Source organism: Bos grunniens, chromosome 26 (genome assembly GCF_055505025.1).
Source record: "Bos grunniens cultivar Pamir isolate PY7600 chromosome 26, Bosgru_T2T1.0, whole genome shotgun sequence".
In the NCBI taxonomy this organism is placed as follows: Eukaryota; Metazoa; Chordata; class Mammalia; order Artiodactyla; family Bovidae; genus Bos; species Bos grunniens.
In genome coordinates, this window is record NC_141190.1 from 11,835,528 (window position 1) to 11,862,649 (window position 27,122).

At 40.9% G+C, this 27,122-nt stretch overlaps 1 protein-coding gene and 1 pseudogene across 2 annotated transcripts; both read left to right on the forward strand.

Annotated features, from left to right (window-relative positions):
• Positions 1-371: 371 nt before the first annotated feature.
• Positions 372-7,360, forward strand: LOC147344021 (uncharacterized). The gene is made up of 5 exons (XM_086378508.1): positions 372-532; positions 5,669-5,723; positions 5,928-6,081; positions 6,412-6,486; positions 7,013-7,360. The coding sequence occupies exons 1-5, from the start codon at positions 525-527 to the stop codon at positions 7,075-7,077; spliced, it is 357 nt and encodes a 118-aa protein (XP_086234634.1). The 5' UTR covers positions 372-524; the 3' UTR covers positions 7,078-7,360.
• A 7,695-nt stretch (positions 7,361-15,055) lies between these two features.
• Positions 15,056-20,846, forward strand: LOC147344022 (large ribosomal subunit protein eL21 pseudogene; annotated as a pseudogene). The gene is made up of 2 exons (XR_015155591.1): positions 15,056-15,210; positions 17,571-20,846. The product of XR_015155591.1 is annotated as a large ribosomal subunit protein eL21 pseudogene (transcript).
• The last annotated feature ends 6,276 nt before the right edge of the window (positions 20,847-27,122 follow it).

The following is a 27,122-nucleotide window of genomic DNA, read 5'->3' on the forward strand; positions in this document are numbered from 1 at the left end:
GTGTCCCACTCTTCCAGCTAGATGTTCTCTTCCCCAGATTTTCCTGCAAGTTCTGAGTTTCCCCTCATACTACTTTGCGAGGGCTCAACAATGGCTTTTCTCTGCTCCTTTCCCTCCTCAGTCTGGGCTTTCCTTCCTCGTCTCCTCCCGTTGTTGTGTAAGTTCTCGTTCTGTAAGTTACTAGACCATAAACTTCAGGTAGGCATACTGTCTGTTTTTATGACAACTATAGCCCCAGTGCCTGGCACCTAGAAGATATTCAATAAACATTTGTTGAATTTGTAAAGGATGTAACACATGTGCTTGGCCCATAATTAGCACTCAGTGAATGATTTGCAATTGGTTATCCAATATTGTTACCTGACAGAATTGAAGAGGACTCTTCCTCATGGGCCTCGGTTCCTGGTGAGGACACAGAGAAGAATCTGAGGTCTTACCCACAGCAAAAACAAGTTTATTGAAGAAAGAACAGAAAGAACAGCCCCAGGGAGAGGTGGCTTCTCTCCAGCAAGAGAAGCACTGGAATGATGAGGTAAGGGGTTTTCAACACAGGGCTTTTACATGTTCATCTAGGAGGGCATGGACTGACAGTTTTGATTGACAGTTGCAAGTTACATAACGCTGGTCTCTATTACACATATCCTTCCCATAATTCAATCTGTTATAATCAGATGTATACAGAGAATATTTATGAACCCTTAATGGGCTCCTGGGAGAAGGCAATGGCACCCCACTCCAGTACTCTTGCCTGGAAAATCCCATGGACAGAGGAGCCTGGTAGGCTGCAGTTCATGGGATCGCTAGGAGTTGGACATGACTGAGCGACTTCACTTTCCACTTTCATGCATTGGAGAAGGAAATGGCAACCCACTCCAGTGTTCTTGCCTGGAGAATCCCAGGGACGGGGGAGCCTGGTGGGCTGCCGTCTATGGGGTCGCACAGAGTCGGACACGACTGAAGTGACTTAACAGCAGCAGCAGCAGCAATGGGCTCCTGTGTCTCCCTTGAAGACACAACTGTGTGTCAAGGGTGCATGTCCCTGATTTGGAAAAGTCTCCGTGGTTATTTTGTAGGATATCTGTGAGTGCTCCTGGGCAGCATTGGGGCGTATCTGGGGTCGGATTTCCAGATGAGCTTGGCACTTTTTCAGCTAGGCCACCTCTCATTGCTCTTGCCTTACTTCCTACCTAATAGTGAAAGTGTGAAAGTGCTAGTCGCTCAGTCAGTCCCTTTTGACTCTTTGTGACTCCATGGACTGTAGTCTGCCAGGCTCCTCTGTCCCAGAATTCTCCAGGCAAGAATACTGGAGTGGGTAGTCATTCCCTTCTCCAGGGGATCTTTCCAATCCAGGGACTGAACCTGGGTCTGCTGCATTGCAGGCAGATTCTTTACTGACTGAGCAACCAGGGAAGCCCATTCTCAAATGTGACTGTGTGGCCTGAGACAGAAGGTACATAACCAACTTGCTTTTACTATCTGGCTTAAAAGCTTATTAGGGAAAACTACTTTTTAACGTGTTTTCATAGGCATTTGAGGATCTCTGGACCTCTAAACTCAATCCAGTCCCTGGGAAGCCCCAAATTACCTATAGATAGGGTGGTCTGAAAAATTTTGGCTTGCACCTCACTGCCCAGTGATACATTCATCATAACTCTTTCCTGCTTTTCCTGGATTTTTTTTTTCCTTTTAGTATGTTAAGGTCAGCAGAATTGTCTTTCCCTACTTGTATAAGGTCATGTGGACTTCCTTAAAAATTATTTTATATGTAACTAAGTATTTATTCTTAGTTACTCATTGGAAATAACTAAATATTCTTATTCATTGGAAAAGACCCTGATGCTGGGAAAGATTGAGGGCAGGAGGAGAAGGGGACGACAGAGGATGAGATGATTGGATGGCATCATTGACTCAATGGACATGAGTTTGAGCAAACTCTGAGAGATAGTGAAGGATAGGGAAGCCTGGTGTGCTGCAGTCCATGGGGTCACAAAGAGTCAAACATGACTGAGCAACTGAATAACAACAAAGTATTTTTTCATGTCTGAGAGAACTATTTTCTTTGCTTTTGTTTTGACTCAGTATCTTTTCCCCTTATTTATGTAAAAAATATGTAGCTCAACCATCCATGGATGAGTGTACAGCATTGTGCTATGAACATGTTGTTGTTGGAAAATTGTTAAGGACTTCAAATAATCCATGAAACAAATACATGGGATTTTTGTTTAAAGTATCTTTAATAGTAATTTCTCATTTTGTTATTAATTTCTCATTTAAATGCCTTCCTCTCTGCAGTCACCCTCTGTTTTTTTTCAGTCTAACCTTATTGAGGCTTCCAATGTGGGTTATTTTCAAATATCTTTTTATGTTGATTCCTAACATAATTCCACAGTGATAAGAGAACAGACTCTGTATAACTTCAATACCTTGAGACCATGAATTTTTTTGTACCTTGTTTTACATCCCTGGATATGGTCAAGTGTCTCCTAGTTTATAGTCTATGGGAACTTGAATAGACTTTGTATCCTACTATTGTGTGAAAATTGTATAAATCTTAGTTATGTTGAATTGGTCCACAGTGCTTTTCAGGTCTACTAGATCCTTCTACTTCTCTGCTGCTGCTGCTACTAAGTCACTTCAGTCATGTCCGACTCTGTGCGACCCCATAGACGACAGCCCACCAGACTCCCCCATCCCTGGGATTCTCCAGGCAAGAACACTGGAGTGGGTTGCCATTTCCCTCTCCAGTGCATGAAAGTGAAAAGTGAAAGTGAAGTCACTCAGTCGTGTCCGACCCTCAGCGACCCCATGGACTGCAGCCTACCAGGCTCCTCCATCCATGGGATTTTCCAGGCAAGAGTACTAGAGTGGGGTGCCATTGCCTTCTCCATTCTACTTCTCTGTATATTCATTAATTTTTGAGAGTTTTATATTGAAACTCCAACCAAAAATCCTTATCTACTTAAAAAATAAATATAGTGGCACTATGTAACCTTGTTCTGTATTTTCCAAGTCTTTTGTAAAGGTGTTATCATATTTTAATAATTAAAAAAATAAAAATATAAAACAAAATACACAAAAAAGAAGAATTCGTGAAAGGCATAGTCAGTTTTGGGGGAGGGTAATTTTCTGCTAATAGACTTTAACATATCTTCAAGGCTTTTCATATACTATATCTAAACTAATATATACCATTTTAACAAGTCATAATAGTGATTCATAAAATATTATGGTATTTATTCTCTTGTTTCTCTTGTTTTACTCTTTTCTCAGTGTTTTATTATGGAGAGCTCATATTTGTATCCTGTTTTATATTCTCCCATATGGACTATAACATATTGGTTGTATCTGGCACTTCTGTTCGATTAGACTTAGCATTTTTCACTTTCCTCATTTTCATTCATTTTCCTCTTTTTGAAGTATTTCTCATCATCTTGTTAGAGTTTCACTTTGGCCTTAGAGTCTACTCAATCTCTTTAATGTCCCGCAAGCACATTTCATGGGTTCTAAGTATTCTAACGTGCAATTCATTTTTGCACTCTCTAAACCTTTACGAATTTAATACATACTCAGAAAAATAGAAAATTCTTCAAGTAAGTATATTAACACTTAGCAGTGCTTATAGTTCCTTTAATTTAACATTGTTAAAGTAACATATGTTCTCCATCACGGAGTAAAAAAGTTAATGTCATAATGCAAGCTAGCACTCTGTTCTAGTCTTTATCACTTTACTGATTCTCACTCCCCAAAGACAACAACTTACATCTCTTTTAACTGTTTCCTCTTTTAGCTTCACATTTCTTCAACATGTCTGTAATACTATTTATTTTTTAAAGTGTAGATGATTTACAGTGTTGTGTTATTTTCAGGTATACAGCAAAACAAATTAGATATATTTATATATGTAGATATATGTATATATGTATACACACATACATATATCTTTTGCAGATTCTTTTCCACTATAGGTTATTATAATGTATTGAATATATTTCCTTATGCTATACAGTAGGTCCTTGTGGTTTATCTGTTTTATATACAGTAGTGTGTATCTGCTAATTCCAGACTCTTAATTTATCCCTTCCTCCCTGCCCCCCATTTCCCCTTTAGTAACCATAAGTTTGTTTTCTGTGCCTGTGAGTCTATCTCTGTTCTGTGTATAAGTTCACTTGTCTAATACTATTTCTTAATAATAGTTCAATTTATTTCTTTTCTCTTTTCTTCCTACTATTGAAGATGAATTGACTTTCTTACAATTGGGCACATATCCCCTTTTCCCCAGGGAAGGCAATGGCACCCCACTCCAGTACTCCTGCCTGGAAAATCCCATGGACAGAGGAGCCTGGTAGGCTGCAGTCCATGGGGTCGCTGAGGGTCGGACATGACTGAGCAACTTCACTTTCACTTTTCACTTTTCACTTTCATGCCTTGGAGAAGGAAATGGCAACCCACTCCAGTGTTCTTGCCTGGAGAATCCCAGGGACGGGGGAGCCTGGTGGGCTGCCGTCTATAGGGTCACACAGAGTCGGACACGACTGAAGTGACTTAGCAGCAGCAGCAGCCGCCCCTTTTCCCATCTTCCTAATCTAGAAATATTTCATTATTATATCAATTTCAGTGCTTATTTTGACACTGTATGATTCACAGCTGATCTAGTATATATTGTCTTCTCTTTACTATGTATTGTTTTTTCTTCGCTTAGTGACTCGGATTTTCCACCCACCTGATCCGCCACAGGTCCCTGGTGCCTCCCATCCAGAGCTTCCCAGGGCCCGCAGCCTGGAAGAGCTTAGCTTGCTCACACTCTGCCACTGCTGGTTAGGTTCTGGCTTCCTCACATTTGCCAACAAGTTGCTACTCATTCACACACAATGCATTCTTCCAAATTTTATTGCTATTGTCTTCCTGCCACTTCTGCTTATCCTTGTGGTTTGACCTTGTAAATTATTACTTTTACTGTCATTGTAGGACTTACCAGGAGGGAAGTGGAGGTAAGTGTCCTTGTTCATTTTTTGATGATTAGTGCGAAGTGTCTCATAAAATTCCTATACACATTTTTATACACTATTTAATGCTCATATAGTGTCCTAGAATCCTTAGAGCAAAGTAGCTGTTTTGCCGTGCGTACAAGCGTGTGTGCGTGTATGTGTATTGAGGAGAAGAGGGCATTGAATGGTAGTTGAGCCTTAATTGTATGTATTACTATATTTATTTAAATTACAAATTTAATCTCCCTTGTTCATTTTTTCCCACATATGTTATAAATAGCTTAATTTTTAAAATCTATTCTTTCATACACTGGCATTAAATCTGTGTCAAAACAAGTTCCTTTCCAGGAGCGAATAGAACCTATCTTTCTTGGAAACTTGAAAATAATTTTTCAAAATACAGCAGACCTTTTTCTTCTTTTTGTTAAACATGCTTGTGCCCCACCTACACACATTAGGAAAAACTAAACTTTAAAAACTATGGAAAAATTTGAAGTATAAAATTTGTCATAGCTCTAGATATGAGGATATAAGACATCTAAAATCATTTCTGTTTTTATTACCTCATTTACTTACATTAAAGTTCTCTCATATAAGTCCATTTATTCCTGTTAGTCTAAACTAATAGAATCAACAAATGTTAAGTACCAATAACATTTAAATACATATATTTTTTATTCTAGAATTTCTTGGATACCAGTGATGGAAACTCATCTCAAACTAACTGAAACCCAAACGGTAATTAACTTGTATAAATACTTGGGAATTCTGAGTTTATTTAGCTCTAGGTATAGCTGGATTAAAGTGGGTATCAAAAGACGTTGTCAGATTTCTAGGGTTTCTTTCTCTTCTCTCTCTGTCTCTCGGTCTGTGTATACCTCTATCTATATATGTGTGTGTTGTTGTTTGGTTGCAAAGCTGTGTCTCTTTGTGACCTACCAGGCTCCTCTGTCCAGGGGATTTCCCAGGCAAGAATACTGGAGTGTGTTGCCATTTCCGCCTCCAGGGGATCTTCTTGACCCAAGAATCGAACCTGAGTCTCCTGCAGGAAGATTCTTTACTGCTGAGCCACCAAGGAAGCCGTATGTGTATGCAGGTATGTTTATTTTACAGTAAATATTTTTATCATGTTGCCAGTGTTATTCAAACAAATATCCAAATGAATGTTAATCATTTAAGATAGTTTTTTTTAGGAGACTAAAACACTAATGGGACATGTGTATACTTTTTCTTTTGAATTTCCTTCTGAATTAAAGCCACAGAAAGAAATCAGTCTGATAATTTTATAATCATTGAACTTTCACTGGTTCCCATATGATATTTGTTTTATGGACACTTGTGTATTGCACCTGCACTCCCTTGGATGTTTAGGCTCTGAGTAAACAGCTGTGTGTTCTCACTGGCTTTGCCTGTATTTATCTTCCAGAGCATCATGCCTTCACGCTGGATGGAAGAGAAGAAGCCATGGCAGGAACAGGGCTCCCAAGAGAGGTCTGTCCAGGTGGGTGAGCATGGCTTCACCTCAGAGAAGCTGCTTCTGGGGGTCCCTGGATGGAGGATCTGGAGGCATTGCTTCTGGAGGCCATGGAAGCAAGGGATCCATGGGGGTAGGGAAGCCACCCTTCCTACCCACAAGTCCCACTGCCTGCACAGCGGGGGGTCCTGCTTGGGCTGCACTGGCAGCTGCTCTGATGGAGCATTGCTCACTCTCACATCATCTGTCCCCACATCGTCTCCTGGCTGTGCTGTGGCCCTCCGCCCTGTCCCTTGATCCTCCCCTAGATCTGCCTTCCTCCTCCGAGTGTTCTTAGTAGCAGTTAGAGGATGTGCTGCTTGCAGTTGGCGGGCACCCTATCCCCACCCCTGGGGCTGGGGAAGGAGAGCTGTTGTTGGTTAGATTGTCTGAGGGCTGAGGCTTCAGGTGACTGGGCAGCCCTCTGGCTCAGATCTCTTATAACCCAGGAGTGATATTGGAACATGACTTCCTGTTTCTGGCCTATCAGCGAGTCCTGGATCTCCATTTCCAGGTGAAACCATGGATGCCATGAAGTCAGTCTGCCCAGAGTCCTTGTGGCTCCACGTAGAGCTTTAGTTGCTCATATCCATGAGTCACAATAATCCACGGAGCCATCACAATCTGCTCTAAACTGCCTCTCTTGACGGGATCGAGGATAAGAAATTTCTCTAGCAGATTTTCACGTTCCTTTGTCAAGAATGGAATATGATGTGTTCTGCTCAGAACCTGCATCTACAGCTGCTTGAGTTTCCATCCCTGGAAAGGCCAGAATCCATCGCACTGAGGACAGGATGACTTCCTGTGGTTCTTCCCTGGAAGAGTTCTGGGGCAGCATGAGGGAGACCACCCCAGAAGATGTCCAGCTCGTTGTAAAAAAAGTGAATTTGTTGCTGAAGCCAAAGTCTGATGTTCGTGTTCGCATCCAAGAGCAGGTTTTCTGCTTGTAAGTCTCTGTGAACAGCACCCTTCTGGTGACCAGTCACACAGAGCTCACTGCTGGTGGACTCTGCCTTCAGCCTCTCTGCTTTCCTACTGCCCTGAGCCATGGGTGCTCACCCACCTCTCCTCCACTAGCGTCCTCCGAACATGAGTCAGAGTTTCAGCATCTTTAAATGTAGAAGTTGCAGCTGTGAGTTGAGAAAACATGCCATCTACTCTTTTTTAAGTTAACAATCCACTGCGCTCTGTGTGCCTCTTATTTGGCTTGGGATGAGGGAGTAAGGGCATCTGGGCGTTGTCACCAGTAGCTCAGAGGAGGAAACCAAGACACCTGTGCATGATTTTTTAAAAGAACGTTCTATTGACGGTATAGATACAGAAAAGTGCACAAATCATGTGTGCTGCTTGGTGACTGCTTACAGATTAAATTCACTTAATCAACATTCAGATCAAGAAACAGGATGTCATCAGCTCCCCTCCCCTCACCCCCACAAGCCCCTTTCCAGTCACTTTCTCCACAGTGATAGTCACTACCATGTCTTCTAACCGTGCAGATTAGGTTTGCTTGTTTTTGAACTTTCCATAACTGGAATCACACAGCGTTAGACCCATTGTGTCTTCTTCCTTTGTTCGCTGTTTTTATGAGATTCATGTCGTTTGTTTGCTATTTTAAATGCTGTAGAGTAACCCATTGTTTGCCCATTTTGCTGTCACTGGGCATTGGATCGTTCTCGGCTCAGTTTAGGCTGTTAGGAAGAGTGAGTGCTGCCCTGAACGTTCCTCTCCAGTGTTCAGTGAACATTTATGGCTTTCTGTTGGATATACACCTGGAAATGGAATGGATTGCTTAAGAGGGCTACAGTACAGTTTTTGGTTTTAGCAGACACTGCAATTTATACCAATTTACACACCCACCAATACTAGCCCTTTAATTTTAATCTTTCTGTGGGTGTGGGGGTGTCGCACTGTGATTTTAATTTGCATTTCCCTGATGCCTAATCAAGTAGAAGACTTTTTCATATGCTTACTGGCCCTTTTCTTTTCTGTGAAATGCCCAATCATGTCTTTTGCCTATTTTTCTTTTGGGTTGCCTGAATTTTTCTTATTGGTTTGTAGGTATTCTTTTTTTTTTTTAATATTTATTTGGCTGCACCAGGTCTTATTTGCATCACTTGGGACCTTTGATCTTCCTTGCATCATGCAGGATCTTCAGTTGCAGCCTGTGGGATCTAGTTTCTTGACCAGAGACTGAACCCAGGCCCCCTCCATTGGGAGTGCGGAGCCTTAGGCGTTGGACCACCAGGGAAGTCCTGGTTTGTTGGTATCCTTTGGTTTGGTGCGAATTGTTTGTTGCATTTGGCCCTGGATATACATTTCCTCTCCTCCCCACCCATCCCTGTTTAACTTTCTGATGCCACCTCCCATTACTTTATCAATTGCTCATTCCTTCCCCAAAGCTGGACTTCCTTCTTCCTTGAATATGCCCTGCCAGGCACATTCCCACCCCATGCTCTGCTCTAGTTCCTGCTTATGCCTGGGACCTTCTTTCCCTGGATCCACAGAACCCTCTCCCTCACCTCCATCAAGCATTTGCTCCAGTGTCAACTTCTTAGTGAGGTCTTCCCTGATTTACATCTTTGGTCTTATAAGGTGTGTTACAAGAGCTATCTGCCACCCTCAATCCATTGTTTCCTTTCTTTTTTAAAACTTTGCATTATGTAAAAATTTAAACATCAGTGCAGTTCAGTCGCTCAGTCGTGTCCGACTCTGCGACCCCATGAACTGCAGCACGCCAGGCCTCTCTGTTCATCACCAACTCCCGGAGTCCACCCAAACCCATGTCCCTTGAGTTGGTGATGCCATCTAGCCGTCTCATCCTCTGTTGTCCCCTTCTCCTCCTGCCCTCAATCTTTCCCAGCATCAGGGTCTTTTCAAATGAGTCAGCTCTTCACATCAGGTGGCCAAAGTGTTGGAGTTTCAGCTTCAACATCAGTCCTTCCAATGAACACCCAGGACTGATCTCCTTTAGGATGGACTGGCTGGCTCTCCTTGCAGTCCAAGGGACTCTCAAGAGTCTTCTCCAACACCACAGTTCAAAAGCATCAATTCTTCGGTGCTCAGCTTTCTTTATAGTCCAACTCTCACATCCATACATGACCACTGGAAAAACCATAGCCTTGACTAGATGGACCTTTGTTGACAAAGTAATGTCTCTGCTTTTTAATATGTTGTCTAGGTTGGTCATAACTGTCACAGAACTAAAAAGATTAGTATAAAGGCCTTTTCTCACATATCTAATATCCAACAGCTATAATTATCAATAGTTTTGCACTCTTATTTTATCCATAAATACTTCAGTCTACATTTGTAATAGGTGCATTTTTAATATATAATACTGATCCATATTCAAATTTCCCATTTGTCTCAAAAATGTTTTGTTACATTTGATGTGTTTGAATAAAGCTCTAAACAAGATATACTTGTTTTTATTTTTTCCATAACAATTTGCTTATTATGGAATATATTTATCATATATATCAAAATGTATATATTTTGCTTACTTATTGATTATTTTTATGTCCCTCTCCCATTAGAATTCTATTTCATGTGAGCAGTGATTTCTATCTGTTTTGTTCTTTGTTGCACCTCTAGCACCTAGAACAGTTCCTAGCAGTAAGTAGACATAAAATAAATGTTTGGAGAAGGAATGAGTGAATACGTTGGCAAGACGGATGTAATAGCACAAGGGGTATGCTGTGTCAACTTGGTAAGATCTGTTATTTTCCCTCTCTAAAACTTTGGGCAACTTCTCTGAGCCTCAGATTTTCTCATCCGTGAAAAGGGACCAATAATACCAAATTTTCAGGGTTATTTTGAGAATTAGACAAAACTGAGTGTGCAGAACCTCACACTCTGTGTGGATACTAGTTTTATATGTACCTGCCTTTGTTAGCCGTATCTGTAAGGCATAAGCAGATGAAAGAGCTGCAGGGGCGAACTTAGCCTTGCCCAAAGAGAGGTCTGACCTTTGTCCCTGGCTCCTAGGAGGTAACAGCTAAACCCCTTGGAATTTTCTGAGTGATAGGAATGTCTTTTTTATTTAGCGTCACACTGGATAGTATGCTATTGAAGTGTCTCCTGGTGCGCCCTTTGGGCTCCTTGATATCTGCCCTGCTGGGATGAGGGAGAGAGCTGAATGCTGAGTTCAAGCACATGGCTAATCAGTTAATTATGCCTTCATATGAAGTATCTACAAAAACTCTAATCAATGAAGACTGAGTGAGCTTCCCTGTTGGCCATGCTCCATTCATACTGTCACACATCAGTGATGGGAGGATAATATGTCTTGAGGGCAAAGAAGCTTTATGTTTGGAAAATTCCAAGACCCTTCCCTATGTGTCTCTTCATTTGGCTAATTTTAATATTCATTGTTTCCCTGTTATAAACTGTAAGCGTGAGTCTAAGCTTTCAGTTAGTTTTGTGAGTCCTTTCAATATATGATCAAGTCTGATGGTGGCTTTGGAAATCCCCTGAATTTCAGTTTGTGTCGTAAGTGAGGACAGCCATGGCAGCTGTGCTCTTTAACTTTACCTTCGGACTCTATTCTGGTATGTAGTGTCAGAAATTTGGGAGGCTTGGCACTCTGAAGCACTCTACCCTTAAACCTCATCTTTGGGCCAATTGCAAGTAGTTGGTGTTAGGAGAAGTGGGATTCGGGATAATGACCCTGACCCACTGAAATAGGCAGTTTGGGAAGAAAAAGGATGAGACATCAGGGCTTGACAAGCGTTTGATTCCTGAATGGCCACGGGGCCACCCACAGGGTAGAATGGGTGACAGATGGTACGGCTGTGCTGTAATCAGTTACTGGAGGTAACTGCCAATAGAATGTTGAAAAAGCTACCAATGGAATGTTGAAACGATGAATCCATCTCCTAGGAAGTTAGCTCATTGAATGCATAAAGAAATGTAAAATAGTAAAGAAATGTAAGTCATCAGTTCTTTGGTTATTGCTGTTTGCTGTTGTTTAGTCGCCAGGTCGTGTCCAACTCTTTTGCGACCCCCATGGACTCTGGCCTGCCAGGCTCCTCTGTGCATGGGATTTCCTAGGCAAGAATACTGGGTTGCCATTTCCTTCTCCAGGGAGCTTCCTGACCTAGGGATTGAACCCCCATTGGCAGGTGGTTTCTTTACCACTGAGCCACCTGGGAAGCCCCTGTTGTTTATAAAGAGCTAACATAACAGTGAGGAGAGGGGTGGTGAATCCCAGTGACTACGCCTGGATTTGGCTGGTCTACATGTCTGCGTCCAGCCCTAGGCCCACTACCACTGGGTAAAGTTAAGCTGAAAGAAGAAATAGTGTTGTGTCACGTCCTGACGCTAGAACAAAGTTGGATTCTGGCCATTCTGTGTTACAGACTCTAGCCTCAGGGCCCTCAGCAACGGGTAAAAGAAAACTAGAAGATAGTCTGGGTAGATCTTGACACAAAACTTGAATCCCAACCTATCCATGGGACAACCTGTGGCCTCAGGGCTGCTGCCACCAGGTCAGGTTAAAATGAAAGTAAGAGAAGGTGGGGGTACTTTCTGATGCTGGGCAAACTTGAATTCCAGCAGGCTGAACTACAGTCTTGGGCTCAGTCACTTCCAATGAGAACAGTTACACTGAAACACCAGCACATCACTGTATACATATACAAAAGGAACAGCTTTCATTTCACCTCTCTGAGTTGCTGGAAAATGCAGAGCTTAGTCGAAAGTCAGGTTGGAATTGACATTAACAAGTACTTTTGCATGGTGTATTAGAATACTAAACTTGGTGTCCAGAGATCTGCTTTTAAATCCCTTCTTTACCATTTATCATCTTTTTGGCTTTGGAATTCATATTGGCCTACTTGGACTCCAAGCAGAATACTGATGCCTGACTGGCTTAAATACAAGAAATTAATTTTTTCACAGTTCTGAAGGCTAGATAGGGTACTATTGAGATTGTTACATGAGACCGTTCTGCCAGGCTTGCAGACTGTGTCCTCACATGGCTCTCTTCTCTGTGTGCACACAGAGAAAGATGTTGCTGTTGTCTCTTCCTCTTCTTATAAAGACACCGGTCCTAGAGGGTTAGGGCCTCACCCTTATGACCTTATCCAACCCTAATTATTTCCTTTAAGGCCTTATCTCCAAATACAGTCACATTGGGGGTTTAGGACTTCAGCATATGAATTGGAGGGGAAGCAGAAACAATTCAGTCCATTATGGAAATATTGTTTAATTTTAGTGTATATCTCATATTGCATTGCCGGGTGGGTCTGAAGATTAAATAAGAAGATATATGTAGTAGACACTTAGTATTTGAGTTTAAAAAAAAATACTTATTTGCCTGCACTGGGTTTTAGTTGTGGCCCATGGGATTTTTAGGTGTGGTACACAAGATATATATATATATTTCAGTTGCATCATGTAGGATCTATTGCCTGACTAGGGATCGAACCCAGTCCTCCTGCATTAGGAGTGTGGAGTCTTAACTATTGGACCACCAGGGAGGTCCCTAGTTATTATTTGATTTTTAAAAGTGTATCATTTTTTAGCCCTCTGCTACTCTTGCCTGGAAAATCCCATGAGCGGAGGAGCCTGGTGGGCTGCAGTCCATGAGGTCGCTAGGAGTCAGACACAACTGAGCGACTTCACTTTCACTTTTCACTTTCATGCATTGGAGAAGGAAATGGCAACCCACTCCAGTGTTCTTGCCTGGAGAATCCCAGGGACGGGGGAGCCTGGTTGGCTGCCGTCTATGGGGTCGCACAGAATCGGACACGACTGAAGCGACTTAGCAGCAGCAGCACGCATTGCCAACTGAGAGGAGGGGAGATGATGAGTTTAGAATTTGTATAAGTAAATTGAGCACATTACATGTAATTTGATTATATGTTGATTTTCAGCATTTGTGAAAAACATGTAGGGGTTTTTGAAAAAGAAAACATTCATTTCCTGGATTTACAATGCTTTCTTTTCACTATGCACGCAAACGTTAAATAAGCCACTTTCAGTCATGACTAGTGGCTTCGAACATCACCAGATAGCGACTGACGTTAGAGAACTTTGAAATCTACAAGGTGAAACACAGAGGTAAAGCATTTGTGTTATTTTTATACCCTGCATCTCTTGTCAAAGGCTTTAAGGTAGTTAAAAAAACAAAACACCAAAACTTCTAAGTGCATTTGGTTGTTTCAGTTGAATTAAAAAATTTTTTTTAATTGGCATATAATTGCTTTACAATGTTGTATTAGTTTCTGCTGTACAACGGTGTGAATCAGCTATGTGTATACATATACCCCTCCTTCTTGAGCCTCCCTCCTGCCCCTGCATCCCGCTTCTCTAGGTCATCACAGAACACTGAGCTGAGCAACCTGTGCTATACAGCAGGTGTCTGTCTACCCATGGCAGTGTATATATATGTCAATGCTGCTCTCTCAGTTCATCCCACCCTCTCCTTCCCCATCTGTATCCATAAGTCCATTCTCTACATCTGTGTCTCTACTCCTGTACTGCAAATAGGTTCATCAGAGCTATTATTCTAGATTCCAGTTTCAGTTTTCTGTGGCTTATTGAACAGTCATGGAGTACTGGGGCTAGCAATTCGAGGGTTTTGTCATTTGTGTGACTGTGAGAATAAGCCATAGCCACTTAAAAGAACTTCAGGCGTGACACTTGTTGTGTGTGCAAATCTGACACATGTAACCTAGACTGTGTACATAACCAACTTCTCACTCTGTGCTTTCTAAATAACACTTGCCACACAGTCCAGATAATTTCCACCATGTGAAAAACATGGTGCATGCTTTTCAAAAACATGTACAAAAATCCGAATTCAATGTTTTCAGCAAACATTGGGTATGTACTTGCCGTGAGCCAGGGGTCAATGCTTTCTAGCCAAAATCACCAGGAACATATCATGTTGTACCAGTTGGACTTATTACTCACTGTACCAAGGGAGAGGAGAAGGCAATGGCACCCCACTCCAGTACTCTTGCCTGGAAAATCCCATGGACAGAGGAGCCTGGTGGGCTGCAGTCCATGGGGTCGCTAAGAGTCGAACGTGACTGAGCGACTTCACTTTCAGTTTTCTCTTTCATGCATTGGAGAAGGAAATGGCAACCCACTCCAGTGTTCTTGTCTGGAGAATCCCAGGGACGGGGGAGCCTGGTGGGCTGCTGTCTATGGGGTCGCACAGAATCGGACACGACTAAAGCGACTTAGCAGCAGCAGCAGCAGCAGCAGCAAGGGAGAAAGCACATCATAAGGGCCTGAGGGACTTCTCAGTAAGAGGATATTGGAAGGTGATTATTACAGGATTTGATTTGTTTTAGGTGATTTTGTGGAGGGGCTAAGGAAGCAGGAGTTTGCATTGGATGTCAGGAAGCTAGTTCATTCTATGAAAAAAAATAAAAGTGGAGAGAACCCATGTATGGTTAGGCCACTCAAGACAGTTACATCTCCCGTCCAACCAGTGACGGCTTCACCTATGCCCTACTCAGCTGAATGACTTTCCTGTGTATTTGCCCCAGGCCTCTGCTGGTGATTTTTCTTATCAAAAGGGCTGTGAGGGGCGGGCACCTCTGCTGGTTTCCCTGGTAACTAATGAGCCCACCTGACATCAATTCCACTATAACTGGTAACTTCCCTCCCCTCTTCCCCTGGCGAAGACTGCCACCACGTTCTGCCGCTTTCTGCAGCACACTATGAAGTGTCACTCCAGGACCTTTCTTCAGATGTGTAAGTTCCTCCATCCATTAATCTCTTTTGATGACTCCAGTCTCTTTCTCAGGTCTTGAAGCTGGGCAAGCACAGACCTCGTGGTCTGCAGGGCACAGCTCAACAAGCTGTCAGGGATGGCAGGGGTGGAGGGCTGACTGTGGGAGAAGGTACACAAAGTTAATAAAGCAGAGTGTGTATCTTGTTCATTTGGGGGGTAGGATGGGCAAACAATAAGTCATTTATCTGAGGTGGATGGCTTGTGGAGTTAGTGGTGGTAAGAGAGGGCAAAGCAATAGGTTGGGGCCAGATTATAGAGGACTTTGAGTGGAGGAAACTGGGAGTCATTGAGTAAGTTTGAGGAGGTGCCAAGAATCACAACTGACAGGTCAGGCTCCTAACAGGGTAGGGGTTTTCATACTCTTTTGATCATGTTACAATAAGAGATACATTTTACACCAAAACCTAGTACATACACACAGACACACACACACCTGTGTTTTAGCAGAACACGATTCAGCCTTATACTAGAGCTGCCCTCTATTTCCCGTTCCATTTGGCTACACTTCACCTCTCTCTATGCTACTTCACTCTTTTCTATTTCATGCTGGCTTTTATGCACCCAATTGATTTTTCTTCCAACTCAGAAATGGCCTGAGGTCTGAAAAATATTGTTTTTAGAAGATAAATGAGTGTGGTGCAGGGAAATAGGAGTAGGAGGGCTGTTCATAGCACAGCAATAGTCCATTTACCAAAAAATTCATTAATTCATTCAATCAAAAATATTTATTAAGTATCTCCTACATACCAAGCATGAAGATATGAAGATACCCAGACCCAGCAGTGCTCTTGGAGAGCTCATGGTCAGCAGGGAAGACAAGGAGTCAATTCACTTTGCAAGTCTTTAATAGACAGTTGTGAAAATATTGCAGGATGATCTAAACTGCCTGAGAAAAATAGGGAAGATTTTACAGAGAAAAGGGCATTTGAGGTGATTCTTGAAAGCTAAGTTTGCCAAGGTGAGGGGACTGGTGGAGTGTAACCTAAGGGAAAGGGTCGTGTGACAATGACAAGCAGGTCTGAAAGCACAGAGTGTGATCTGGGTAGGGTTGCCAGATTGAGAAATAAAAATAGAGTGCCGCCAGTCAAGTTTGAATTTCAGATAAACAATTACTAACTTTCAGCATAAGTATATGCCATCAGTCTGGGAGGGGCATGACATTCTGTGTGACTGGAATATGAGTGAGCCTGGGGGTGTACTGGGATCATGCTGTGAAATGTGATGAGAGAATAAAGAAACTCCCGTGTAGACTCAAGCTTCTACTGAAGGGTAATTTGAGAGATAATTGTGGAACGCTTGGAAAGACATTAAAAAAAAAAAACCACTGAAAAATATGCAACCCTTGAGTCTTTAGCTTATTAAAAATAAAAGTAGAATCACAGTATGTAGGTGGGGTGATTATTAATTATTAACCATTATTAATTACATTTGAGTAACTGTTTCTCACCTTCTCTCCTGATGCCTTTGTCCTCATGTTTAGTTGAAAAGAGAGGAATGAACACATTTTGCTATAGGTACCAGTTTCTTATTACACTCTAGACTGAAGCCATATTTAGGTTGGTAACAGTCATGGAATGAATAACACGTGTGTGATCAGCCAAGTGAATCTTTTTTCTGTTTAAGCAATTTCCCAGATGTAATACACACAGGTTGTCTACCTTTCATCCTCTCCCTTCTGCCTGCCCTCCCCAACCCCCATCTCAGCTACTCTTCAAAATACTGTAAGGGTGGCCCCTGGCAGTCTGTGATGGGACAAGTAACTCAAGCTGGACCAGGCAGTCTTCAGCCTCTCTTGTGCTAGTTGTAATTGTGACTTTAAACTCAGGAGCTCAGGGTAGCCATGTTTTCCTCCCATATGGGCTGGAAAATCAGAGAAAGCCAGTCAATATTGGCTGTAGGGTGTGGAGACCTGTGCAGCCTTTCAGTGAAGGAAGGATAGAGAGAGTGTGAGCATTTGGATTAAAGCAAAAACATACTAGAATGAGAAAGTGAAGAATGAAGAGACACAAAAGAGAGGAGAGAGAGGGAGACAGAGACAGACAGACCGACAGATAGATAGGGTTGGTTACATTCCATCTTTGAATTTTGTGCCCTTTTACCTTCTGATTCCTCTATGTTTAAGATCACTACGATGGATTCTGTGACCTGAAATGAGTACTAATTTAAAAACCAGATCACTGGGAACAGTGGCTCTTGTCAGTCTCTTGTTTCTGGAGAGTGAAGACCAGAGAAAGGGGATCCAAGCCTCAATGTTGTCATGGATGAGGGGAAAGGAATGTAACATCTTCTTTCAGGAGACATGCTTTCTCTCCATTTCCAGGCTCTGTGAAATACGTTGCAAGGTATATCTGTCTGCAACAGGACAGTCTGAACATTGCTTGCCATTCAGTGCTCACGAAAGGAAAGTATGAAGACTGAGGAGAGTCAAGATTATGTAATTTTTTCAAATTGAAGATTTGTGACAATCTTGAATCAACCAAGTTCATTGATACCATTTTTTCAAACAGCATTTGCTCACCTTGTGTCTCTGTGTCTCATTTTGAGGTTAAGCCCTGAGCCTTTGGAGTGGGAGCACTGACTCCAAGACCCTGGACTACCAGAGAACTAACTCTAGGGAGTATCACATATTGAGAACTCACACAAAGGAAACCACTTGAATACAAGACCCGGCATCACCCAACCACCAGGAGCACCCTGTACAGGAAGCCTCATCTAAACAACAAACAAAACAAAAATACAAACCCAGCAGACAGGATTACCACCTCACTCAGCCTTGCCCATCAGAGGGAAAACAAACAAACAAACAAACAAACAAAAACAACACAAATCGCACCCTATATGAAGCTTACACAAACCACTGGACCAGCCTTAGGAGGGCAGAAACCAAAAGGAAGAAAGAATTCAACCTTCAAGGCTGGCAAAAGGAGACCTCAAACACAATAAGGTAAAAAAAATAATGAAAAAGCAGAGAAATACTACACAAATGAAGGAACAAATTAAAAACACAGAAGATCAAATAAATGAAGAGGGAATAGACAAACTACCTGAAAACTAATTCAGAATAATGATAGTAAAGATGATCAAAAACCTTGAAAACAAAATGGAGAAAATGCAAGAATCAATTAACAAAGACCTAGAAGAATTAGAGAACAGACATACAGAGACAAACAACACAATTACTACAATTAAAAATACTCTAGAAGAGATCAATAGCAGAATATCTGAAGCTGAAGAGCGAATCAGTGAGCTGGAAGTTAAAATGATGGAAATAACTTCTGAAGAGCAGAATAAAGTATAAAGAATGGAAAGAACTGAGGATAGTCTCAGAGACCGATGGGACAATATCAAAGGCACCAACTTTCGAATTATATGGGTCCCAGAAGAAGAAGAGAGAAAGGAAGGGTATGAGAAAATTTTTGAAGAGATTATAGTTGAAAATTTCCCCAACATGGAAAAGGAAATAGTCAATCAAGTCCAAGAGGTGCAAAGAGTTCCATACAGGATAACCCAAGGAGAAACACACCAAGACACATATTAATCAAACTAACAAAGACTAAACACAAGGAAGGAATATTAAAAGCAGCAAGGGAGCCTGTCGGCTGGAACCACCATCTTCCAGTAATTTGCCAAAATGACCAACACAAAGGAAAAGAGGAGGGGCACCTGCTGCATGTTCTCTAGGCCTTTCAAAAACATGGAGTTGTTCCTTTGGCCACATCTATGCAAATCTACAAGAAGGGTGATATTGTAGATATCAAGGGCATGGGTACTGTTCAAAAAGGAATGCCCCACAAATGTTGCCATGGCAAAACTGGGAGAATCTACAATGTTACCCAGCATGCTGCTGGCATCACTGTAAACAAACAAGTTAATGGCAAGATTCTTGCCAAGAGAATTAATGTGCCTATTGAACATATTAAGCACTCTAAGAGCCTAGATAGCTTCCTGAAACATGGGAAGGAAAATGATCAGAAAAAGAAGGAAGCCAAAGAGAAAGGGATTTGGGTTCAGCTGAAGCACCAGCCTGCTCCACCCAGAGAACACACTTCATGAGGACCAGTGGAAAGGAACCTGAACTGTTGGAGCCCATTCCCTATGACTGTAGGGCCTGTTGGGTGTAAGAATAAAGACCTGGACTGTACAAATGTTTCTCTTAATTGAGTAGAGATGTTGTGTCTAAATTCAGTGGGTGATGTGTTTTCAAATCTAGTGTTTCTTCTTCCTGAAAGATGTAAGATAGTTTGTTATTCAGTATGTTCCATTGGTTAATAAACTGCCAGATATTGCCAAAATAAAAAAAAAATAAATTGCCAAAAAAACCAGCAAGGGAAAAGCAACAAGTAACATACAGGGAAACCCCATGCATTTAATAGCTGATGTTTCAGCAGAAACTCTGCAGGCCAGAAGGGAATGGAAGGATATATTTAAAGTACTGAAAGGGAAAAATCTACAACCAAGATTACTGTACCCAGCAAGGATCTCATTCAAAATTGATGGAGAGAGAAAAAGCTTTTCAGACAAGCAAAAGTTAAGAGAATTCAGTGCCACCAAACCAGCTTTACAACAAATGTTAAACAGACTTATATAGTCAAGAAATACAAGAGGAAAAAAACATCTACCAAATCAACCCCAAACAATTAAGAAAATGGCAATAGGGACATATATCAATAATTACTTTAAATGTAAGTGGATTAAATGCCCCAACCAAAAGACACAGACTGGCTGAATGGATACAAAAACAAGACCCATATATATGCTGTCTACAAGAAACCCACTTCAGACCTAAAGACACATATAAACTGAAAGTGAGAGGATGGAAAAATGTATTTCATGCAAATGGGAAGCAAAAGCTGGAGTAGCAATCCTCATATCAGACAAAACAGACCTTAAAATAAAAATTGCAAGAGATAAGGAAGGACACTATGTAATGATCGAGGATCAATCCAAGAGGAAGACGTAACAATTGTAAATATCTATGCACCCAACGTAGGAGCACCTCAATACACGACAAACACTAACAGACATAAAAGGAGAAATTGACAGGAACACAATAATAGCAGGAGACTTTAACACCCCACTCACACCAATGGACAGATCATCATAACAGAAAATTAATAAGGAAACACAAGTCTTAAATGATACATTAGATGAGATGACTTTCATTGATATCTTCAGGACATTCCATCCAAATGCAGAAGAATACACCTTCTCAAGTGCACATGGAACATTCTCCAGGATAGACCACATCTTGGGTCACAAATCAAACCTCAGTACATTTAAGAAAATTGAAATTGTATCAAGCATCTTCTCTGACCACAATGCCATGAGACTAGATATCAATTCCAAGAAAAAACTGTAAGAAGCACAAACACATGGAGAGTAAACAATATATTTCTAAACAACCAACAGCTTACTGGAAAAATCAAAAGTGAAATAAAAAAATTTTTAGAAACAAATGACAATGAAAACATGACAACTCAAAATCTATGGAATGCAGCAAAAGCAGTTCTAAAGGAGAGTTTATAGCAATACAATCCTACCTCAAGAAACAAGAAAAACATTGAATAGACTACCTAACTTTTCCCCATAAAACAACTGTAAAAAGAAGAACAAAAAAACCCCCAAAATTAGTAGAAGGGAAGAAATCATAAAGATCTGAGCAGAAATAAATGAAAAAGAAACAAAACAATAGTAAAGATTAATACAACTAAAAGCTGATTCTTTGAGAAGATAAACAAAATTGACAAACCTTTAGCCAGACTCATCAAGAAAAAAAGAAGAATCAAATCAACAAAATTAGAAATGAAAAAGGAGAGGTTACAACAGACAATGCAGAAATACAAAGGATTATAAAGACTATTATGAACAACTACATGGCAATAAAATGGATAACCTGGAAGAAATGGACAGATTCTTAGAAAAGTTCAATCTTTAAAGACTGAACCAGGAAGAAACAGAAATTATAAACAACCCAATTACAAGCACTGAAATTGAACCTGTGGTCAAAAATCTCCCAAAAAACAAAACCCAAGGACCAGATGGCTTCACAGGAGAATTCTATCAAACATTTAGAGAGGGGTGAATGCCTATCCTTCTAAAACTCTTTCAAAAAATTGCAGAGGAAGAAACACTTCCAAACTCATTCTACAAGGCCACCATCACCTGATACCAAAATCAGATAAAGACAACACAAAAAAAGAAAACTACAGGCCAATATTACTCACGAACATAGATGCAAAAATCCTCAACAAAATTTTAGCTAACAGAATTCAGCAACACATCAAAAAGCTCATACACTATGATCAAGTTGGGTTTATTCCAGGAATGCAAGGATTCTTCAATATGCACAAATCAATCAATGTGGTACACCATATTAAAAAACTGAAAAATAAAAACCACACGATAATCTCAATAGATGCAGAAAAAACCTTTGACAAAATTCAGCATGATTTATGATTAAAACTCTTTAAAAAATGGGCCTATAAAGAACCTACCTCAACATAGTAAAGGCCATATATGATATGAAAAAACAAATGCAAAAAGGCAAAATGGTTGTCTGAGGAGGCCTTTCAAATAGCCATGAAAAGAAGAGAAGCAAACAGCAGAGGAGAAAAGGAAAGATATACCCATTTGAATGCAGAGTTCCAAAGAACAGCAAGGAGAGGTAAGAAAGCCTTCCTGAGCGATCAGTGCAAAGAAATAGAAGAAAATAATAGAATGGGAAAGACTAGAGATCTTTTCAAGAAAATTAGGGATACCAAGGGAACGTTTCATGCAAAGATGGACACAATAAAGGACAGAAGTGGTATTGACCTAACAGAAGCAAAAGATATTAAGAAGAGGTGGCAAGAATACATGGAAGAACTATACAAAAAAAGATCTTCACAACCCAGATAATCACAATGATGTGATCACTCACCTAGAGCCAGACATTCTGGAATGCAAAGTCAAGTGGGCCTTAGGAAGCATCACTATGAACAAAGCTAGTAGAGGTGATGGAATTCCAGTTGAGCTATTTCAAATCCTAAAAGATGATGCTGTGAAAGTGCTGCACTTAATATGCCAGCAAATTTGGAAAACTCAGTGGTGGCCACAGGGCAGGAAAATGTCAGTTTTCATTCCAATCCCAAAGAAAGGCAATGCCAAAGAGTGCTCAAACTACTGCACAATTGCACTCATTTCACATGCTAGCAAAGTAATGCTCAAAATTCTGCAAGTGAGGCTTCAACAGTACATGAACCAAGAACCAGATGTTCAAATTGGATTTAAAAAAAGCAGAGGAACCAGAAATCAAGTTGCCAACATCCACTGGATCATTGAAAAAGCAAGAAAATTCCAGAAAAAACATCTGCTTCATTGTCTATGCTAAAGCCTTTGACTGTGTGGATCAAAACAAACTGGAAAATTCTTAAAGAGATGAGAACACCAGAGCACATTACCTGCCTCCTGAGAAATCTGTATGCAGGTCAAGAAGCAACAGTTAGAACTGGACATGGAACAACAGACTGGTTCCAAATCAGGAAAGAGGTAAGTCAAGGCTATATATTGTCACCCTGCTTATTTAACTTATATGCAGAGTACATCATGAGAAATGCTGGACTGGATGAAGCACAAGCTGGAATCAAGATTGCCAGCAGAAATATCAGTAACCTCAGATATGCAGATGATACCACCCTTATGGCAGAAAGCGAAGAACTAAAGAGCCTCTTGATGAGAGTGAAAGAGGAGAGTGAAAAAGTTGGCTTAAAATTCAACATTCAGAAAACTAAGATCATGGCACCTGGTCCCACCACTTCATGGCAAATAGATGGGAAAAAAATGGAAACAATAAGAGACTGTTTGGGGGGGCTCCAAAATCACTGTGGATGGTGACTGCAGCCATGAAATTAAAAGATGATTGCTCCTTGGAAGAAAAGTTATGACCAACTTAGCACATTAAAAAGCAGAGACATTACTTTGGCAACAAAGGTCCCTCTAGTCAAAGCTATGTTTTTCCCAGTAGTCATGTATAAATATGAGAGTTGGACTATAAAGAAAGCTGAGAGCCAAAGAAATGATGCTTTTGAACTGTGCTGTTGGAGAAGACTCTTGAGAGTCCCTTGGATTGCTAGGAGATCCAACCAGCCCATCTTAAAGGAAATCAGTCCTGAATGTTCATTGGAAGGACTGATGCTGAATCTGAAACTTCAATACTTTGGCCACCTGATGTGAATAATTGATTCATTTGAAAACACCCTGATGCTGGGAAGGATTGAAGACGGGAGGAGAAGATGATGACAGAGGCTGAGATGTTTGGATGGCACCACCGATTCAATGACATGAGTTTGGATAAGCTCCAGGAATTGGTGATGGATAGAGAAGCCTGGCATGCTGCAGTCCATGGGGTTTCAAAGGGCTGGACACAACTGAGTGACTGAATTGAACTGATGATAAGCCTGCAGCAAACATTATTCTCAATGGAGAAAAACTGAAAGCATTCCCCCTAAGATTAGGAAGAAGACAAAGATGTCCACTTTCACCACTATTACTCAACATAATTCTGGAAGTTCTAGCTACTTCCAGAGAAGAAAAAGAAATAAAAGGAATCCAGATTGGGAGAAGAAGTAAAGCTCTCACTGTTTGCAGATGACATGATACTATACATAGAAAACTCTAAAGATAGTATCAGAAAATTACTAGAGCTAATCAGAAAATTTAGCAAAGTTGCAGGATACAAAATCAATACACAGAAATCACTTGCATTTCTATATACTAACAATGAAAAATCAGAAAGAGAAATTAAGGAATCAATCCCATTCACCATTGCAACAAAAAGAATTAAATATCTAGGAATAAACTTATCTAAGTAGACAAAATAACTGTACACAGAAAATTATAAGGTACTATTGAAAAAATGAAAGATGACATAAACAGATGGAGAGATATTCCATGTTCCTGGGTAGGAAGAATCAATATTGTGAAAATGACTATACTACCAAATGCAATCTACAGATTCAATGTGAACCCTATCAAATTAGCAATGGCATTTTTCACAGAACTAGAACAAAAAAATTTCACAATTCATATGAAAACACAAAAGACCCTGTATAGCCAAAGCAGTCTTGAGAAAGAAGAATGAGACTGGAGGAATCAACCTTCCTGACTTCAGATTATACTACAAAGCCACAGTCATCAATACAGTATGGCACTGGCACATGAACAGAAATATAGACCAATGGAACAAGATAGAAAGCCCAGAAATAAACCCCTGCACTTATGGATATCTTGTTTTTTGACAAAGGCAGCAAGAATATACAGTGGGGCAAAGACAACCTCTTCAATAAACAGTGCTGGGAAAACTGGATTGCTGCTGCTGCTGCTAAGTCGCTTCAGTCATGTCCAACTCTGTGCAACCCCATAGACAGCAGCCCACCAGGCTCCACTGTCCCTGGGATTCTCCAGGCAAGAACACTGGAGTGGGTTGCCATTTCCTTCTCCAATGCATGAAAGTGAAAAGTGAAAGTGAAGTTGCTCAGTAAGTGTTGGACTCTTCGTGACCTCATGGACTGCACCCTACAAGGCTCTGCTGTCCATAGGATTTTCCAGGCAAGAGTACTGGAGTGGGGTGTCATTGCCTTCTCTGGGGAAAATTGGACAGCTCCATGTAAAAGAATGAAATTAGAACACTTCCTAACACTATACACAAAGATAAACTCAAAGTGGATTAAAGACCTAAATGTAAGACCAGAAACTATAAAACTCTTAGAGGAAAACATAGGCAGAACACTTGATGACATAAATCAAAGCATAATTCTCTATGACCCACCTCCTAGAGTAATGGAAATAATAACAAAAGTAAACAAGTGGTACCTGATTAAACTTAAAAGCTTTTGCACAGCAAAGGAAACTATAAGCAAGGTGAAAACACAACCCTCAGAATGGGAGAAAATAATAGCAAATGAAACAACTTCCAAAGGATTAATTTCCAAAATATACAAGCAGCTCATACAACTCAATACCAGAAAAATGAACAATGCAATCAAAAAATGGGAAAATACCTAAAGAAACATTTATCCAAAGAAGACATAGAAATGGCCAACAAACACATGAAAAAATGCTCAACATCAATCATTATTAGAGAAATGCAAATAAAAACTACAATGAGATATCACTTCATACCAGTCAGAATGGCCATCATCAAAAAGTCTACAAACAATAAATGCTGGAGAGGGTGTGGAGAAAAGGGAACGCTCTTGTACTATTGGTGGGAATGTAAATTGATACAGCCACTATGGAAGATGGTATGAAGATTCCTTAAAAAACTAGGAATAAAATCCCCGTATGACCCAGCAATCCCACTCCTAGGCAAATACCCTAAGGAAACCAAAATTGAAAAAGACCCATGTATTCCATTGTTCATTGCAGCACTACTTACAGTAGTAGAGCATGGAAGCAATCTAGATGTCCATCGACAGGTGAACAGATAAAGAAGTTGTGGTACATATACACAATGGAATATTACTCAGCCATCAAAAGAAATGCCTTTGAATCAGTTCTAATGAGGTGGATGAACCTAGAACCTATTATACAGAGTGAAGTGAGTCAGAAAGATAAATTTCGTATTCTAATGCATATATATCGAATCTAGAAAAATTGTACTGAAGAATTTATTTACAGGGCACAATCGAGAAACAGATACAGAGAATAGACTTATGCATGTGGGGAGAGGGGAGGAGAGGATGAGATGTATGGAAAGAGTAACATAGAAACTTACATTGCCATAATTAAAATAGATAGCCGTCAGGAATTTGCCGTATGGTTCAGGAAACTCGAACAGGGGCTCTGTATCAACCTAGAGGGGTGGGATGGGGAGTAAGATGAGAGGGAGTTTCAAAAGGGAGGAGATATATGTATACCTACGGCTGATTCATGTTGAGGTTTGACGGAAAACAGAAAAATTCTGTAAAGCAATTATCCTTCAATAAAAAAATTAATTAAAAAAAAACCCAGATCACTAAAGTTGTTTTGAAAACTCCTGTGATTATCGCAGTTGAGCAGGGATTATGAGATGGCTATTTACTCACTGAGGCTTCCCAGGTGGTACTAGTGGTAAAGAACCTGTCTGCCAATGCAGGAGACATAAGAGATGAGGGTTCGATCCCTGGGTTGCGAAGATCCTCTGGAGGAAGGCACAGCAGCAATCCATTCCAGTGTTCTTGCCTGGGAAATCCCATGGACAGAGGAGCCTGGTGGGCTATAGTTCACAGGGTCCCAAAGAGTAAGACATGACTAAGTGACTTACCAGGCACGCACATTTACTCACTAGGTAGATCTTGACCCTAGAACTCCTTAATGGCAAACAGAAGGAAATATGGTTTTCATTAAACTGTGTGAACTGCTACTACACATGACAGAAACTACCCAGGCATACCACTTTTCTCTCCCTCCTGGAGCTAGTTCTGGATTTGTTCTAGGAAAAAACTGCGGGTTTAATTTGAAGCCAGTTTATTTTCATTGGTTTTGCAGTTCTTTTGTGGTGCTTTTAATATGACACAATTTAGGGTTTCCCAAGGTGTGTATTGTAAAGCTTTAGTTCAGCCATGGAATAAAAGAAGGAGGGAAGTTCCATGGTCAGGTCATGGGGCTTTAGGTAAACCACTTTATAGTACACTGTGGAGCCTTTGCTCTGCTCATACACAGTGTGAATTTCTAAAAGGGAGAGAGCTGATGCTGCATTTCCTAAACTCACTCGCCCACAGCATGGAGCGTTTCACCGGACTAGCATCTCCCAGGACACACCACAGGATAGGACAGCTGAGTGTGCACGGGCGCGGCTCTCACTGCTGCTCTGTGTAGGAGGGGACGTCTCCTGCCCAGTGCCTGTGGCACATAA